The following is a 19,272-nucleotide window of genomic DNA, read 5'->3' as shown; positions in this document are numbered from 1 at the left end:
GTGTTCGTTTCCCGTTTGGGCTGATTACGTGGTTGAGTTTTTTCTGAAGTTTTTCCCAATTCTCCTTAGAGAATGGCAAGGTAATCTACGGCGAATCGTCGGCCTCATCTCGCTATTCCAAATTCCATCGACGCTAAATAAGCTAGTAGTTGATATAGCGTCGTTAAATAATGAATAAAAATACTTTTGAATTACCGCTTCTAATAGGTCATACTCCTTTGTTTCTCTATTATCACGATTACATAGCTTTACCCGTATGATGGCGACACAGTAGCAAATATGGCGGACGGTTTGCCACGCTATTTCTTTCGAACTCGTTGGATGTAGTGATGCTAAAACAATAATAAACGCGGTACGCGTTACACGCGTCGGACATCAAGTGACTGGTAGAATGGTGTTCGGTTTTTTAAGAAGAATAAAGTCTTGGATTGTGTGGTCGTGGACGTATTTATGGGCATTTTGGTTTCTGTTGGTGCTGTTCGTGATTTACTATCTTCGTGGACCCCTTAAAATAAGCGAAAATATTGGAATGGGTAATGGTTGCACCTTTCTTTGGCAGAGTGAGCAAGTATTTAAACTAGCGACAGATTGTCAAGTAATTTAGAGGTCAGAATATTACTATGCTCCTACAGATGTTACTTTCAATTCATATCAAGCTTGTGACAATCGAAATAATTTAGTTAGAACATTATTTTTCAGTGTCTGATATAATTATTCGATAGTTCTATTGACTACATACCGGTAGTTAAAATATGTAATAAGATTTAATACCAAATATAATTTAACGTAACATTTTTTTCTACAATTTTTGTATGAGCCCTACAAGATACTACCTGAATTATTAAAGGCATGTCTGATATTTTTTCAGTGCAAAACTATCTGTGAACCTCTTGTATCATTTATATTGTTAATAAAAATGTAGTGATTTTTTTCATCCAAGCCTTTTAAATTAAAAAGTGTTTTGTATTTTTAATTCAGTTTTAAATTCAAGTAGACAACATTGTAGGCCTACTAAAAGGCATTTCTCTATACGATCAATTGTCATAGCTGAATTATCCCATAATTGAATTACATTTCTCAAGAATATTTGTGGACAAGCTCCGCTTATTACTTAGGTGGCAGACATTTGATTTTTTTCACAATTGTGTCTGTTTGAGACATTTAGCCTAACTTCACTAGTCATATAGAACTATATGAATATCATAACGTTTGAGGACATATGTTACTGTCAAACTTTAAGCACAGGGTCATTCCATGTGAAGTGTGGAATGAAAATTGCATACCGGTACCGGTATTTGTAAAATAAGAAAAACTGAATAGTTATAATTTATAAGTCAATAACATGGATTGCGAAAATGCTTTAAAATTATTACAATATTTGAAACAATCGTCCCAGACAAATATAGTAGACTTTTAGTATGGGAGTATGATCACTATCAAGAGCGACACTTGCCTGCTGATCAAGAGTTACGCTCTGGCGTTGGTTCGATTCCAAGCAGTACTCCAATATTCGTCCCATACATGCTCCAGCATGTCTACGTGATTTTTTTTTTCAATTTCAACTCTGATTCATACACTGAAATTGTTGATATCAGTCACCAGAGTGTAGTATACATGGTTTTTAACGTTTTACCATATAAAAACTTTAGGGCGTGATATCTGGCAATCTAGTAGGCATGGGACCACCATGGCCAATCCATCAGTCCAGGAATTCCTCAAGTAACACGCACACATCACAGCTTCAGTTTGACGGGGTGCCATTTTCTGAAAGAAGGTTCTATGAGGTTGCAGGTGTTGCAGCTGTGGTTAGACTGAGAATTACAGTATGTCTAGGCCTATATAGGCTGATGGCCCTTCACTGTTGGTTTGGTGAAGAAAAAAGGTCCAGTGATTAGATCATGAATCAAGCCACAGCAAACTTCAATTTTGAAGTTGCCTCTAATATGTTGTACCGTGGCATGCGGGTTTTCTGATCCCCCAAGATTCGTACATTTTGTTTGTTAACTTTCTCTGAGAAGTGGAAAGTTGCTTCATCAGAGAACGTGATTTTTTTTTTTTTCCAGAAAATCATTATCATTGTCCATTTTATGAACCTTTGTGTTGGCAAATTTGCAACCCTGTCATCCTGTGTAATCGCCTGCAGAGTTGTAGCTTGTAAAGGAACATCTTAAAACTGCATAACTCTTAATACACTGCTGAATGAGGCAACTGCAACTCTCATGTCGACTTGCATGGACTGCAAACAAAGGTCTACCATATGTAGTCGTCATTTTCTGAAGATATACGAGGCTGCCCTGCACTTTTCTTGTGCATAACACTTCCAGTTTCCATAAATTTGCTGCACCATGCATGTGTCAATGATTTTGACAGTGGATGACTATGATAAGTTCTAAAATTTCTTTGAACCTGGGTGTCAGATCATTTTGATGAACCATTCCACAAAGTGTGCTTTCTCCTGCAGATTCGTGGTAACTGGTTGCTGGTGCTGCAATTTGCAATGGTTGCAACAACACGTGTCGTCATCTTCCAGTAATTATTCAGTTGAACTTTGAGAGTTAGTCTATAAGATGAGATCTTCAAATGTTTTCTGCAACTCTTCATTAAATTTTCATATACAAATAAATTTGTAAAGATAGTTCTCACACAGCATGTAATTTTTTTGAGATGCATGGTTAATAGCCTATAGAGTGGCCCTTTCTTGTTACACCCCAGAATGAATGCCCAATACTTTTTCAAAATTGAATACCCTCTGAGATGAGGGTCTAACTCTAAAGGTGAAACGGTGTACATCAGACACTTATTGTTGGGGATATTCAATTGTATTGAATTAAGTATTAAAAGTAGACCTTTTTGGACCATCTCTGTGGCCCCTTCAGAAACTTATTCACATTAGAAAGTATTATTTTTCTCCTTCAATGCACACAGAACAAAATTCATTGAATGATAAGTTCTGGTACACCATTATACACCATTACATAACAGCAGTGACAGTAGTGTTAACATCTGAAAGATGAAAAGAACGATAGCTAAATGACAAGATTAGAGTGGTTTCATGAGGGGATAGCTAATTGATAAGAGACCAAGGACTGACAAAGTTAGAGTGAGTTAGATGAGGAGAAAGCTAAGACACAGAAAGCCAAGGACTTTGACAAGGTTAAGAGTGGGTTAGATGTGGGGACAGATAAGTGATGGAAGGTGAGGGGTGAGACAAGTTTAGAATGGGTTAGATGAAGGGATAGATAAGTAACAGGAGACTGAAGACTGTGACATGTTTAGAGTGGGTTAGATGCTAATGTTATGTTTTATTTAACGATCTCGCAACTGCAGAGGTTATATCAGTGTTGCCGGAATTTTGTCCTGCAGGAGTTCTTTTACATGCCAGTAAATCTACTGACATGAGCCTGTCGCATTTAAGCACACTTAAATGCCATCGACCTGGTAGAGTGGGTTAGATGCGGGGTAAGCTAAGCAACTGGAGGTCGAGGACTTCAGACAATGTTAGAGTGTGTTAGATGAGATGATAGCTAAGTGATGGGAGGCAAGGTTTGAGACAAGATTAAAATGGGTTAGATGCAGGGAAAGCTAAGTAAGAGGAGGTCGAAGACATTGACAAGATTATAGGGTGAGGAGATAGCTAAGTAACAGTAGGCTGAGAGCTCTGACTAGGTTAGAGGGAAAGATGAGGGGATAACTATCCCATTTACCTGCAATAGTAATCTTACTAATCTTGAAGTAGGCTAAATAAGTGGAAGTCAGCAATTTGTTCTCGATAAATTTAATCTCTTCATACTTGAAAGAATGTATTGTTATGTAATAACCACAAGTATTGTGAATATGTGTATGAACACTTGGTCGAAATGAAAGTGACCGGTCTCTTGAGCAGTGAAAATTTTGTAAGTTCCTTTGGGTGAGTGCGCAGTTCATTACTGTAAACCTCCTTGCGCCACTTTAGTTAACTCCATAATACAAGGCGCTGATTTGGGTTACCTCCACAGCATGTTTCGAATCTCCATAGAGAATTTTTTTTTGTCTTTTCTTTTGTTTTTTACAACTCCTTTTAGTGTACTATAATCACATAATTTTGCTTATGTTAATTCATGTTACTTACAGATAATTACAAAATTGGTGAAAATTTGTGGTTATAATTCCAGGAAATCAGAATATATTTTGTCATCAGAATTATGGTTTTTCTTTTTGTTTACAATTACTACGTTTAGGCCCTGATGATCACGGATTTAGATTAGTATAATAATCATATTCCCTGTAGCACAACTTGCAAATTAATTATTGCCAATTATTTAACTGTCAACATATTATTTACTGAATCTTCCTTAGGCAATAGTGTGTAAAGCAGGAGGGATTAATAAAATAATTAACACAGCATTTTAATATGAAAGCCCCTAATTGTCGTCTTTAGTGTTACTTCCAACTGGCGTCAAAAGTTTCTATTAATACGAAAAAAATAATAAAGCGAAAAGTATTCTAAGGATAAAGAAATGACGAAAACGTCTTATATTTTCACTGATGTATTTAAAAGGCAACGAGATTTGAACTTGCAACCTCAGGAGCTCTCATGAACTCTGAGCTAATGCTCTATCAACTATGCTAAGAGTTTTACTGTAGACAGAATGGCATTGTAGCGAACAATGGTCGTACTCCATTTGAGAAACTGTTATACAGTGTATAGTGTTTGTGTTACAATATTTACTGTTTAAACATCCTAATGATTTGTCTGTTTTAAATCTCTTACATAAATTATTTTCTCGGAAGATTTTAGTGAGTGCTCACAGAAATACCCGATTCGAACTTAGTTTCTCAGATGCCATCCACTTTCATTTTGACCAAGCGTACAGGCAGAACTTCTGCATAGTTATGTCAGTAGTGCTGTAAAATTGACATCATAGGGTGGAAGTTTTGTTGCAATTGAATACGAATTGGTCTGCTAGGCAATAACTTGCTATGTAAGAAAGGATGTATTGTGGGTGGGTAGGTTGGATTATAGCTTTCACATTGCTCACATCATATTTCTAAGAGTGCTCCTTCATTTTCTAGATAATCCCAATGATTTCAACGTGCTCTGGTATGCTCTGGTTTATCATTCACCCAAAATTCTACTGTTTATTCACGTAACTGTAAAGTTACGGGGTAATTTGACATTTAGAATAAGTTTTTGCCTTCTTTATAATGTTGCAAAAATTTAAATCTGAACTTTGTGAATAGTAGGCCTTCCTACTATTTCTCTTAGCCTACAGCTCTTCTATGCTAAACAAAAATAAAAGAACGTGTGGTCATTATTTTTTTGTACAATTTATGCCTATTGACATCTGAATTAAGGGCAATTACGTCACACCGCGAAATATGGAATGACCCTTCTGTCTAGTTTTCACTTCAGTGAGAAATAAAAATAAACTTTCATTTAGTTGCAATAGAAATATGTTTTGTATGTAATGTTGTGTGAATGATATTTGCTCATAATGTGTATTGTTTTAAAGAAGAAGAAAAATGTATATTTTAACAGTACTATACAGGGTGGACGGAAACGTGTTATATTCTTCTGAGATATGGCTTATAGAAGTATGACTAACAAAAATTATAACATTTTGTGATACAAATTTTATGGTAAATTTCATTACCTCCGTTACATTTCGAGATTTTTAGGGTAGTGTAGAATAAGCTTTTTATGATCTGGATGCTTTGGTATTAATTTAGTCGCAAAAGTTACAGATATTGTTTAGTTGCCTAAAAGGAATGACAAATTTCAATTGTCAACTGGTTGTAATGTGGCCTTGTGACAACTGCAGCCAAGCTGTCTGAGGTAGAATTACGTCTGCCCCTCTGTAAGTACCTAAGTAAAATGATGGTGTACCATAGATACCTATGTCTACTGCTATTTATGCTCTGCATCATTGCTACATGGTACATTTAATTTTCTCAAATAACTCAAAATTCTTAATAGATTATTGATTCTATCAAAACTACTAGTTGGGAAAATTTGCTCATAATGACGTGAGACACAATTCGTGTGAATTAATGTAATATTTTTCCTTCCATCTTGTATTTACTGTATTGACATGTTATTTGCAGTACTGTAGTTAATACTATTCAGTAGCATTCTATAGAATACATTACATAGTGGGTAGACTCTAGACAAGTTTAAATTTGGAAGGAAAAGCCATATTCTACTAACATATTTTATTTAAGATTGGTTTGATTTTTGGTTATTTCCAACAAGCTTTAACCACAGTCAAGTATATACAGTCACGAAGCTCAATACGTAAGTTAGTAAATATGCATCCATAGATAGTTGCTAACCACTAGGATCGCTAATATCGCGTCACTACAGACAATGCAAAATAGTACCGGCACAGTCTATTTTTCCTAGCACCCTCACAACTCAAGCTTCGTGAATGTATACACTAGAGTTTGCTTTAACTACACACAGAAACGAATTTAACCTATTTACCGTGGCATTATTAATTTAAAACAATTCGATAATTACATTTGGGTAGGTTTGCTTTGTTTTTGTATATATGTAACCATAAGCCTATAATAAGTGATGATGAATTTCTGTGATAGTTAAGAGTTTTCCAAGAAGGAAGTTGGGCTTCTATAGCATGTGACACTTGAAACTTTCAACTTGCATTTTTCTTAAGTTCTACTGTGCGGAAATCTGTGACAAGTTAGATTAGATTAGGCTTTTCATATGGCTTGTATATACTAATCTGTGACAGGTTAGGTTAGACTTTTCATATTCCTTGATAAACGAACCTGTGACAGGTTAGGTTAGTTTAGGTTTTTGATGTGCCTTGCATATACTAAATCAAATGAAATATGCATTTCGTGTCCATTTTGAAGTTTTCTACTTTTTTTTTTTTTTTTTTCCATGTGTTAAATAAGTAATCACTTTTAGGTTATCTACACTGTTCAATTCTTTCCAATTTTTACCTGTTTCCTAATATGTTTCCAATTATTCTACTGACGTCCTATATGAATTCTTCACATTCCAAATTGTCTTTCCTCTGAAAATTGGACTATTTTTCCACTTATTTCGTCAAAAAGTCCTTCACTGGCATATGCTATAGAAAACACAGAAGTGGATCCCAGTATGCACTTCACAGGTGGTAAGAGTTGTGTATTGTATTGCTAATTCTCAACCACATTTTACAATGAAATAATTACATGAGTCCACGAAGTGACACATGGGGTCACAAATAACAAACATTTAAGTAATGTGTATGTGTGAACCTATTCCGTACTTTTGATTGTACAGTTGCTCCAAAAAAGATTGAGCACATAATTTTTCCAAAATATCTGTTGGGCATAACTGCACATATGTTATACCATCTCGATCAGTTCACACCATATGGAAAATATTGTAATATTTAAAGCCTTTTCCTCTGTCCCTAACTTCATTACATTATTCTGGAGAATGAAATGGTTGAATTTAATTGATTGACCTTTAAATTAATAACAATAACAATAATAATAATCCGAGACACGACAGCCCATGAAGGACCATGACTGACCAGCCGGCTGCTAGTCTCATGGCCCATGCCGAAGCAGAGGTGGACGATCATCCAACCAGAATTTGAGGTATCGTGTGGTTAGCACGATGATACCACCAGGCTTATACCTGGCTTTTGCATCCCACAATGCTGGGTGGGCACCAGTGCCATACCCTGGCCAAAATTTCATGAGAAAATTTCTTCCCCCATGAGGACTCGAACCAGCGTGCATTCCTCAATGCCAGTCCTTGGCAGGATGTCTTAGACCACGATATCGTGGCACAGGACTGACCTTGAAATTAGCTCATTCTAATCACTTATATTAAGAAATATACACATCACTTTTAATTAGGTATATCCATCAATGTTTGGTAGTATGATACACAGCAATATTCTACTCTCCTCTACTCTACTCTGCTACTGAAAGTTTACATAAATTATTAAGGCATAGAGAAAACGGGAGCATTTAGAACTACTCCCACTGCAACAATGGAAATGCTGTTAGGACTCACCCCATTACACATCTGGGTTCAGGCTGAGGCCTTCATGGCATTCCATAGAATCTGCCATCAGACAACTTTGTTCAATATTGAACACTTAATCACCTTAGACTCCCTTGGGACAGTGATGTTTATCGGATTCTCAATATGAGAACCGACATCTTGAAACCAAGGGTCTCATTTGATAACAAATTCACTGTCACTTACCCAGAGCGCAGTGAATGGGAAAGTCTGGTTAAACCTGAGAATAATAAAAGTCCAGTCTGGTATACTGATGGTTCTAAAATCAAGTCAGGAATTGGTGCTGGATTATTTGGAAATGGCACCAAGCTTTCTTTCAGTTTGGGTCAAAATGCCACGGTCTTTCAGGCTGAGATCTTTGCTATCTTAGCCAGTGTTAGGGAAAGTATTAGAAAAGGCTACAATCGTAGATAAATACTTATACTTTCAGATAGTTAAGCAGCGCTTAGGGCACTTGAAGCCCCCTTGGTTAAATCAAAACTGGTATTGGAGTGCCGCGAGTCCCTCATGTTACTGGCTGAACATAATACAGTTCAACTGAAATGGGTGCCAGAACATGCAGGGATTCACGGTAACAAAAGAGCAAATGAGACTGCCAAAAAGGGAACCAAGATCCCATTCATAGGACCTGAAACTGTGCTGGGACTATCTTCAAGACCAGTAAAGCAGGTTATCAGGGACTGGGCTCTCAAAAAACATCATAATCACTGGAACTCAAGTGAGGGCTGTAGACACTCAAAGGCCCTTATAAGAGATTTCAATAATAACAGGTCGAATGACCTGTTAAAATTGAGCAAAAAACAGCTCCGCTAGGCAGTTGGATTCCTTAAAGGACACTGCGCCCTCAAGAAGAACTTGTATAGGATGGGACATAATATCAACCCAACCTGTACTCGTTGTTCACAGGGAGATGAGTCTGTAACTCATTTATTATGCAAATGCACTCGCTCATCAAAGAGCTCTCATCTTTGGGAAACATTTTCCGAAGCTTGATGAGCTATCAACCGTCCCAGTCCGTAGTTTGATTGGATATTATGACGGGAATGTGCAATAGATCTTTTAGGTCGCAGTGCTAGGGCTGTTAAAGCCCTCCCCCTCTTAAATTCAATTCAATTCAAGGCATAGAGAAACAATGGAGATGGCGATTTTGATTCCGGTCCATTATTTATTTCTTTCCCTATGTTCAAGGTAAATTTACCACTTCATCTCATAGATGACTTTTTGGTTAATGTGTTTAAAGATAATATTTTGGGAAAAGTTAGTTAATTTTAATGTTTAATTCTTTAGTGTTTAGTATGAAAAATCAGGTTTCTTTTGTGTGTTCTAATGGAATATTTGAATAACATTTAAAAACTATGAACTTATAATCATATGTTGTTATATTTGTTGCTAGATGGCAGCAGAACTTAGTTCATGATCATTCATGAAATGGCAGAGCTCAGAGAAAGGTCAGCAGTTTTAGCTCTTGTGAGGGCAGGGTTTTTGGCATCTGAGGCCAGTCGGAGACATGGCATTCCTGCTTCTACAGCTAGGCAATGGGCCAAGTTCTATGGGGATAGTGCACAGGTAGCAAAGAGGCATTCTACAGGTCAGCCACGCAACTCTATCAGTGCAACAGACTTAGGGATCCGGAACTTAAAAATTATATCTCTGCTAGAAAGGTTTATTTGATGGATGCTGAAATATTTGATCACCTCACATATGCCATGGAAATGCTGAACTTCGCATGAGAAGATGTAATCTTCACTCATCATGAGGTCACATTTTCGGACGGAGATGTGGGGCAACTTCGTGCATACCGTGAATCCAACGCCAGATGTGATCCTAAATACATTGCCACTACTCACAGAAGTGGCCATTTGTACTCATCTCACAGTGCCGGGATGCTACTGAGGCTCCCAGGAACTCTCAATGCTGCGATATATTAAGACCTTTTGAGTCTTTGATTGATTCAATCCCTTGACCTAAATTATCCAGAAGGGCAGTTTATTCACTTCCAGCAGGATAATCATCCAGTTCATACATAAATGATGGTTCAATAGTGGTTTGATCAGCAGCAAAGGATCAAAGCAGTACCTTGGCATCAGAATTCTCCTGAGCTGAACCCCATCGAGAATGTTTGGGCCTAATGAAAAAGACTCTTCGAAAACACTGTCGCCAACCAACAACCAAAAGATGAGCTCTGGTCGATGGTACTCAAGCATTGGGAAAAACATGCTGTCAAAGAGGATTACTTCAAAGACCTAGCTGCTTCTAAGCCCGATCGACTTCGAGAAGTCATACAGCAGCAAGGTTGATAGACATCTTGTTAATTTTTTTTGTCTCGGGTAGAGATGGAAATCACATCTTAAGGCTGGCATTTATTTTTTCCTCTTGTTTTCTTTCTCTCTTTCTTGTATAGGTTTAGACCCCACAGCCAAAAATTAAACTTATGAGTAAAGTAAAGTATACTCTACATACTATATTGACTATACATTAATGTATAGTTTTGTCCACATCTCTCATAACAATGTGCAATGAGCTCAATTAAAAGAAAAGTTGGTAGAAGGATTTGAATCTGGTCGATTCCAATCGGTACTATACTTCTAATCATGTAGCTATCATGCAGCTCTCCGATTTGTTCTTTCTCTTTCTTCCATATTCAAATAAGGATCCGGTTAACATGTAAACCCCTAGTAGTTGATATAGCGTCGTTAAATAACCAACTAAAAAAAATAAAAAAAAAAATGTAAACTTACCTGAAATGCAGAAAACATACTTGTGTGAACACAACGTCTGGACTCTTTCATATGCGCTGTCAAGAGTGTGCTCAATCTTTTTTGGAGTGACTGTACATAGTAATATTCTATATGCCCTTACTTTCTGAATGCACCTCGTATTTATGCTGTTATGATTGGTGCTTATAGTAAGATACACTTAAGCCTTTTCGAGAAAAAAGTTAACAGGGAGTGTTAATAAGCATGTTAGTGATAAACGGTGACATTCTTTTGCGTAACCTAATCTCAACTATTTGTAGGTAGACTGGTTGGTTCATTTTTGTGAATTGATTTAGGCCTATTAGTTAACTTTAGCACTAGAGCCATTCTAGGCACTTGGATGTGACATTTACATATTTATTAGAAGCAGAATTCTAATTTTTTAGCAACTCTTTTAATTCCGAAACAAATGGGTAATAAATAACTCTTAACTACAATATACAGTGCATCTGAGCCATCTAGATCAGAAAATTGATCACCCACATACCAGGAAAGAAGCCAGGTCTCTACTGCTAAATGAGGATGCATGCTCTTGAGAGTTCACTGGATCTGGATTAAAACTTAGATATATGTAAAAAACAACATTTGGTACTCACCTTGCTCATAGAAGATGCTGTACCAGTATGTGATGTCCATTTTTTTACACGTATTTCACACCTCATAAATTTTACATTCACACGCATCAATTCTTCTATTGTAATGGGCCTAATTGCTCAGAATTAGTCTTATTGGTATTCCACCGTGTCTAGGAACTGTATATAGTTCATCTAGCATAAACTTTGTGTTTTGACATTTCCCAGAGATAAAAATCATTAGCTGTTAGGTTTGGAAATGAGCAGGCCATAAATTCCTGCTTATAATTCTGTCTGCAAATATCCTGTGCACCTCAGTCGTGAATTTGTTTGCACTATGGGCTGTGGTGTTGTGTTGTTGAAAATGCACTGAGAAAAGTTCTGCATACATGAAATCATTACAAAGTGGTTCCAAAATGTGACTGATGTACTTCACACTGTTTATCATTTCTCCATAGAAAAGTGGTCCAATATTCTATGGTGACTGATGGCACACAACATACCCATTTTTGCATTGTACAATGCTTATGCACAGTACCTGAGTTCTGTGATGACCAATATCTGTTACTCTGTAATGTTGTGTTGCCATGCAAATGAAACCACGTGTCATTGAATAAGAAAACTGATTTGGAATCAGTTTCTTCATTTATTTTTCTAACACCCAATTACAAAAGTTAGGCCTGTGATTTTAATCTTGGACTCCTCCAGATGCTTTACAAATTTCTGTTTCCTGTGCTAAACATCTCAAGAGACTTTAGACGACTATGCTTTAGGATTGCTCCAATTTCACAAATTTTCTCTTTCGTAAGAACACTGCACTGTTGGCTTCTTTTTCCGTCATTTAGAGAACCTATTTCCTGGTGTCTATCAAATAACCTTAGTATTGTTCATCTGGAGGTATTGGCCTGTCAGGATTTTTACGTCTGGATTCTGGCATGGTGTACTGCACAACTTCCTATTTTTTATGTATGTGTTTATGTATATATGTTCCCTTAATGAATATCTGTTTACCATTGCCTCACAACAACTGACAGAACGAATGGCATGCACTCAATCATAGTCAAACACTGTCACTGCTGAATATGAACGTCTCCTAGCGGCGGATGCATGGGAATCTATGAGATAAGCTGGTGAACAATTTCCCAAACTAAATGGCTAAGATGCATAATTATAAAGACAATTTATTAGTCTACAAAATATGTTTCTGATGATACAAATTTCAAACATCATTATGGGAGACTTAGTGCCTTTTTTTTACATTATTATCTCTGAAGTGTTTGTGAAGTTAGATATTTATTTTTTATCAGTTAATGAGGTTTCATTTCCTAAGATGACGTCTTGTGCAAGTTTAGTTTTCATATGTTAGGAGAAAATCCACAACAATTAGGGAGAACATAGAAATTTTACTTGAAGCAAATAACGCAATAGGTTTGGAAGTAAATCCCGAAAAGACAAAGTATATGATTATGTCTCGTAACCAGAATATTGTACGAAATGGAAATATAAAAATTGGAGATTTATCCTTTGAAGAGGTGGAAAAATTCCAATATCTTGGAGCAACAGTAACAAATATAAATGACACTTGGGAGGAAATTAAACGCAGAATCAATATGGGAAATGCCTGTTATTATTTGGTTCAGAAGCTTTTGTCATCTAGTCTGCTGTCAAAAAATCTGAAAGTTAGAATTTATAAAACTCTTATTATATTACCAGTTGTTCTGTATGGTTGTGAAGCTTGGACTCTCACTTTGAGAGAGGAACAGAGATTAAGGGTATTTGAGAATAAGGTTCTTAGGAAGATATTTGGGGCTAAGAGAGATGAAGTTAGAGGAGCATGGAGAAAGTTACACAATGTAGAACTGCACGCATTGTATTCTTCACCTGACATAACTAGGAACATTAAATCCAGACGTTTGAGATTGGCAGGGCATGTAGCATGTATGGGCGAATCCAGAAATGCATATAGAGTGTTAGTTGGAAGACCGGAGGGAAAAGACCTTTGGGGAGGCCAAGGCATAGATGAGGGGATAATATTAAAATGGATTTGAGGGAGGTGGAATATGATGATAGAGACTGGATTAATCTTGCACAGGATAGGACTGATGGTGGGCTTATGTGAGGGTGACAATGAAGCTTCAGGTTCCTTAAAAGCCATTTGTAAGTAAGTAAGTATATTATCTGGAGCAGTCATACATACCTAGTGAAACCTGTGAAGCATATTGTTAAGAGACACATCCATAGGAAACTTCCTGAGTCATCATTTTATATGTAACAATTGAAATGCAGCTTTGACACTGCCAGGGCCGCATTTACAAATGGACTACAACTCGGGGTGGAAAGTCTTGGGAAGGGGTGGCAAATTTTTGGGAGTAGCATTTTTTGTACCATATCAAACTGGAAATTTAATGTTGCACGCATATAACACAAGCATTTTACATTTGTATAGAATATCGAAGAAATAGATAATTAACTAATATCTAATAGAAAATATGGTTGTCTAATTATAATGTAACAGTCGAGATTCCATTGTCGCATAATTAAAGCTTGTAAGTTGCTTAATTGTTACATGACAGCTCATGTTCTTTCAAAGCAAAATAGCTCCTGCTGTATGCAAACATTGGAAACTTATTGATCAAATACCTGAAATTTAACCCCATTGTATTTGCTGTAAGTTATTGTCACTGAGTAGTTTCTGTGGACTGACACTCCACAAGCGAATAAAAGGGCTTAAATTTATTTATAGGCCTAATTATCAAGAAGTTATGGAAAAATATTTTTTAGAAACTATTTATCTTCGCAAGAAAATGATTCATTCTCTTTCACTGATATTTTTTTCTCAGTGTCTATATCCAAGATTTCAGCAGTCTGAATGTTCTCTTCTTCCTTTTGTTCATCATTATATTCAGCCTCATTTTCATCAATAGTTTCAGAACACTTCCAACAAATGCTGGATACAGTTTTCCTCTTCCTCGTATGTAGTTATATACAGTAATTCATTATCATTTTATCCTAATAGTAACAATAGTAACTGCAGTATAGTTTTAACTGATGTTGCAGGTCGCTGCCAACTCTTGCTTCACAACTGTTAATAACTGACAAACAAATACGTATTCACAGTTTGAAATCTACACCAATAGTGAGAGGTCAATTGTTGAAAGATATGAATATTGGGAAGAGGGATGTGTGACAGCTACGCAGGAAAATCATTAACAATTGTCATTGGAGCAACAATTTGCATGCTGTGACCAATAGAAGGTTGAGGAGCCCATGCAGTAATTTCAAAACCATTTCTTTATTAATTAAATGTTTGAGCTTCCAGCAGTTTTCAAAGCTTATAATTTAATTTGACTGATGTGACAGATATGTATTATTAATCTTGGCAGTTGGAATGGACTAGTACACAAGTTATGATGTGCTTAGAAGTGGGTATCTCTGATTGCTAGATTACAACAGCTTAAATTCTTAATTATTAAGGTAGGATGTGATGAAGATTACATGGGGCTGAAAACAGAAAACAGTCAAAAGTGAAATTAGAAAAGAACAGAAAGTGTTTTAGTAATTTAACACATAGAACAGAGATTTTTTTTTTCAAAGTTGCTAAAAATAAGATGGGGCATTCTTTCAGAAACCAATAGAGTACATCTTCAGTGTTATGTGATACGAATTCTGTTACAACTAATTACAGTAGTGAAAGTGAAATTAATGGCAATCTCGATCAGTTCCTACATAATGGAAATAATGCCAGTGATGAGTGTGGAAATTAAATGAGTAAGATTAGTGATGGTGCAGCATTCTGGGCAGTAAACGAAGCAACTAGAGACTATTTCACTAGTCAAGGGGCAAAACAAAATTTAGAAGATTTCAGACCCAGCAAAAGGAGGACGGTGATCGCTGGAGGTACCGTATTACATCATTGACATTTATAATTATATTTAATATCGTTTGCTGTGTACAATTCCTCCTTTTTGCTATTTTCATTTGAATATTGCTTATTTAATTCAGTTCTCTTTCGTTTCGATTAAATTTACATAGATCATTATGTATGTTGAAATAAAATTTTTAAATGGCCTGGGATGGCAAGAATGTTAAATACAGCCCTGGATACTGCAAAGAAAGGAGTCATGTGTGATGTCCTGCATTGAATAATTTCAGGGGAAAAGATTGTTCCAGGGCCGGGTATTGATCCTGGGACCCTTTGCTTAGCGCACAAATGCTCTACCGACTGACCTACCCCAGGAACTATACACGACACCGTCACAATTCTTCCCTTTATATCCACACAACTGAAATGGGCTGACAAGACGCCACAACCCAACTTTCAGTGCACACAATTCTGTGTGACTTAAATTGTGGCTTTCTGTTAACGTACAGACAGTAACAAATATATTATGCAAATCTGGCTTTTAAGTAGAAGCTCCCTTTAAAGCAGGTTTGAATAATATCAAGGGAAAATCCGGGGCTGCATTCGGGCATGAGTTCGGCTGATTACCTGTTTGGCCATTTTTGGAGGTTTTCCGAAAATTCTATGTCGAACACCATGACAAATCTATGGACCCATCTTGCTATCTCCAATTCTAGCGACTTTAGGTAATCTTGTAGTTGATACAGCATCTTTAAATAACTGATTAAGGGGGGGGGGGAAGAAAAATAGTGATTCTTTTGAAGGTTAAGCCTAATAATACATCTTTGTACTACAGCACTTTTTTCAGTAATGTCATGTTCTGTAAATAAGAAGCTACATAAATCATTGAGTAGGGATGTTACAGCTATTGTGGGCACCAACAATATGACACGGCATTTTCATTTTTATGAACTCAGCTCAGATCAAGGGTATATTTCAGGCCTGGCGGATTCTGGCGGCATCCAGGTGTTATTTTTCGAGGCCAGGCGGTGCCAAGACACTTATTTTCATATTGTCATCAAATTTACGTTAAAAAAGTATACTTTATTCATAATTAAACAATTTCATAGTAAGGTCTACTCTGCAAACCTAACAACCTCTATAACTAGATCCGAACACATGTATTTTCGTCTGACATATTTTCTACGGAAATAGTGGTGATGGTGGTGGTGATGAGATGGCAGCGGCAACTGAGGCTACTACCAGTACTATCGAAGTCTCAGAAACAGGACACATTTTTTGTTTAGGAATACACCACTGGCTGAGTTTGATTTTATGCAAACTTTATTTTAGTTTTGCAGTATTAATTTAGTAATTTACAAAGCACAACAATGTGCATTTGCAATATAGAAAAGTATATAGGAAAAATATGGTGTACACCAGTTAAGAAGACAAAATAGCTTATAGTCACGAACAGTAATTTTGATGCATGCGAAATGGGGACTACAATCAGTTGCAGTCAGTGGCGGTTTTAACATTTTTGCGCCCCTAGGCATAATGTAAAATATGCGCCCCTTCTCCAAACATATATTTTAATATCTACGTATATACACTCAGGGACAAAAAACCCGGACACTTAGTGTTCAAAGGGACTTCTTTTATGTTAGAAATTGTTAATCAAAAGTCTAGTAGGTTATGAAATTAATGATTTTAAATGATAGAAAAACACATTTAAAACAAAGGATCGTGTAATTAATCATAAACACATTATTAGAAATGAAATATTTTCGTTAGAACGTAAAGGGCGTAAAACCAGTAACAATATTTTTTCAGCTGTGGCTCACATGTTCCATGCTTGTGACATTGAAATCACATTTTTAGTAACGTGTTTTACTCCCTCGGCATTGGATAACTGCATCCATACGTCTTGCCATGCCTTGAATCAGGTTAGAAATGGCTTTTTGAGGAGTGTCCCACAAGTGCTAAATTGAATTCATGTCAGGACTCCTTGCTGGCCATGGTAAAACATGAATCTCCACTTCTTGCAGATAATCTCTGGTAACGCGAGCGACGTGTGAGCGTACATTGTCGTGCATTAGAAGAAAACCATTGCCTATATATGGAACAAATGACACCACATGATGGACCAAACATTCATTTATGTACATATCAGCTGTTAGATTTCCATCTATGAAAACCAACTCCGTACGAGAATTCATACACACTTCTGCCCAAACCATCACTCCACCATCTCAAAATGGCGACCTGTCGGAAAATCGTTCCCCTCTCCTCCAAATTCTTTCACGTCCACCAGGTGAGCATAGATTGAAACGGAACTCGTCTGTAAACAGAACACAGCTCCACTGTTCATTTCTCCAGGCTCTATGATCCTGTGCAAAACGCAGTCTTTCGACGCGATGCATCCTGAGTAATCTGGGACCAGTTGCAGCTTTAGCTGATATCAGTCCATTTGCTTTCAATCTCCTTCTTACTGTTTTGGCCGATATTGGACGTTCATGAATGTCAACAAACCGTTGGGCTACCATTGTAGCTGGCAGGTTGCACTACCTAAGAACTGATAACAACATGCGCCTGTCTTCATTTTGAGTTATGTATCGCAGACGACCCGAACCTGGTTTCTGGTGTATTCTTGTGTCTCTCTCAAATGTTTTAAGGCATCCTGAATGGTATTTCTAGGCATATTCATGACATCTGCGACGTAACGTACACTGCATCCATAATCATTTAGAGCAACGGCTACAGCAATATTTTCGGGTCGCATTCTTTAAAAAGATAAAGTGTGACTACCAACTTACACTCAAAACACCGACATGTGAAAATTAAATAAATAGCGACAATAAAGAACAAAAACAGACACAAATTCTGTAGTAACTGAGACTTTCTACAACTAAATGGGGTATCTCATAATAATGGCTTGTTTACACGAATCCATGGTAACGAAATGATCACAGATTGATGGGTGTTAAATTGCATGGCCTACTAAAACTCTAACATATATGTAATTTTTCTTTTTATAAAACAAGTGTCCGGGTTTTTTATTCTTCACCTGACATAATTAGGAACATTAAATCCAGACGTTTTAGATGGGCGGGCATGTAGTACGTATGGGCGAATCCAGAAATGCATTTAGAGTGTTAGTTGGGAGACCGGAGGGAAAAAGACCTTTGGAGAGGCTGAGACGTAGATGGGAGGATAATATTAAAATAGATTTGAGGGAGGTGGGATATGATGATAGAGACTGGATTAATCTTGCACACGATAGGGACCGATGACGGGCTTATGTGAGGGCGGCAGTGAACCTGCAGGTTCCTTAAAAGCCATTTGTAAGTAAGTTAATTTTCATAAAGAGATACAACATTAGAAATGTTTTTCCAATCTGGAATGTCAAGAGTAGCGTTTGTGGTCTTCCCTCCAAACAATTTACATTGCGCACAATAAACGGCACTGGTGCTACAGCAGTATATACTAAGTAATCATGCAAAGTTGATTCACCATTAAAAATTCACGATAAAATACATTATTGCTGAGATATCTGGCTTTACCGACTATCACCCTTCGTGAATTAGAGAAATCAGTTACAATTCTGAATAATTTCACTCTGTAGAAAAACGTCAATTGAGGCGCTGACATGGGAAACGTTGTAGGCCTAACTCATGAAAATGAAATTGTACATGCGAGGCGAAAAATAGTTTGGAGAACACCAGTAATTATATTTATTAAAAAAACTGCATTTTTATTGAAAAAATATCAGCAAGCAGAATTTATCTAAGGACGAATCTTTATTCTGCTAGTACGAAAGTAATCGAAAAGCACTCTGTTTACTGTCACACAGTGGAGTAGGTCAGGCACTTCGACGAATGGTGACACTATCTTCCCGAAGCATACCCCGTGGACTTCGCACACCTGCCGTCTTTTGTCGAGCTTCGAAACGAATCGAGTACATCTACTGATTGCCACTGTTTCCACTCCATTGACACGGGCGCTTACTGTTTTTCCGTGACAAAACGGAAAATCGGTTTTTTCTGAGTTACAACCTTTCCCATGTCACCGCCTCAA

General features: G+C 36.9%; 1 protein-coding gene across 8 annotated transcripts in view; it reads left to right on the top strand.

The window, feature by feature from the left end:
• The first annotated feature begins 273 nt into the window (after window positions 1–273).
• Window positions 274–19,272, top strand: part of LOC138707868 (protein ST7 homolog) — a 159,357-nt gene continuing 140,358 nt past the window's right edge. For 4 of the 8 annotated variants that reach the window (XR_011334406.1, XM_069837854.1, XM_069837858.1 and 1 more), the window contains exon 1: window positions 274–560. Coding sequence is in view for 6 of the 8 variants with exons in the window: in XM_069837854.1 (XP_069693955.1) it covers window positions 392–560 (169 nt within the window). In the remaining 2 variants the exon portion in view is untranslated. Of the gene's footprint in view, window positions 607–2,411; window positions 2,530–14,979; window positions 15,252–19,272 lie in introns of those variants that run through there. The other 4 variants (XM_069837856.1, XM_069837855.1, XM_069837862.1 and 1 more) reach the window with 4 other exon arrangements.

Source organism: Periplaneta americana, chromosome 10 (genome assembly GCF_040183065.1).
Source record: "Periplaneta americana isolate PAMFEO1 chromosome 10, P.americana_PAMFEO1_priV1, whole genome shotgun sequence".
Classification (NCBI taxonomy): domain Eukaryota; kingdom Metazoa; phylum Arthropoda; class Insecta; order Blattodea; family Blattidae; genus Periplaneta; species Periplaneta americana.
This window is presented reverse-complemented; position numbering and strand designations above follow the sequence as displayed.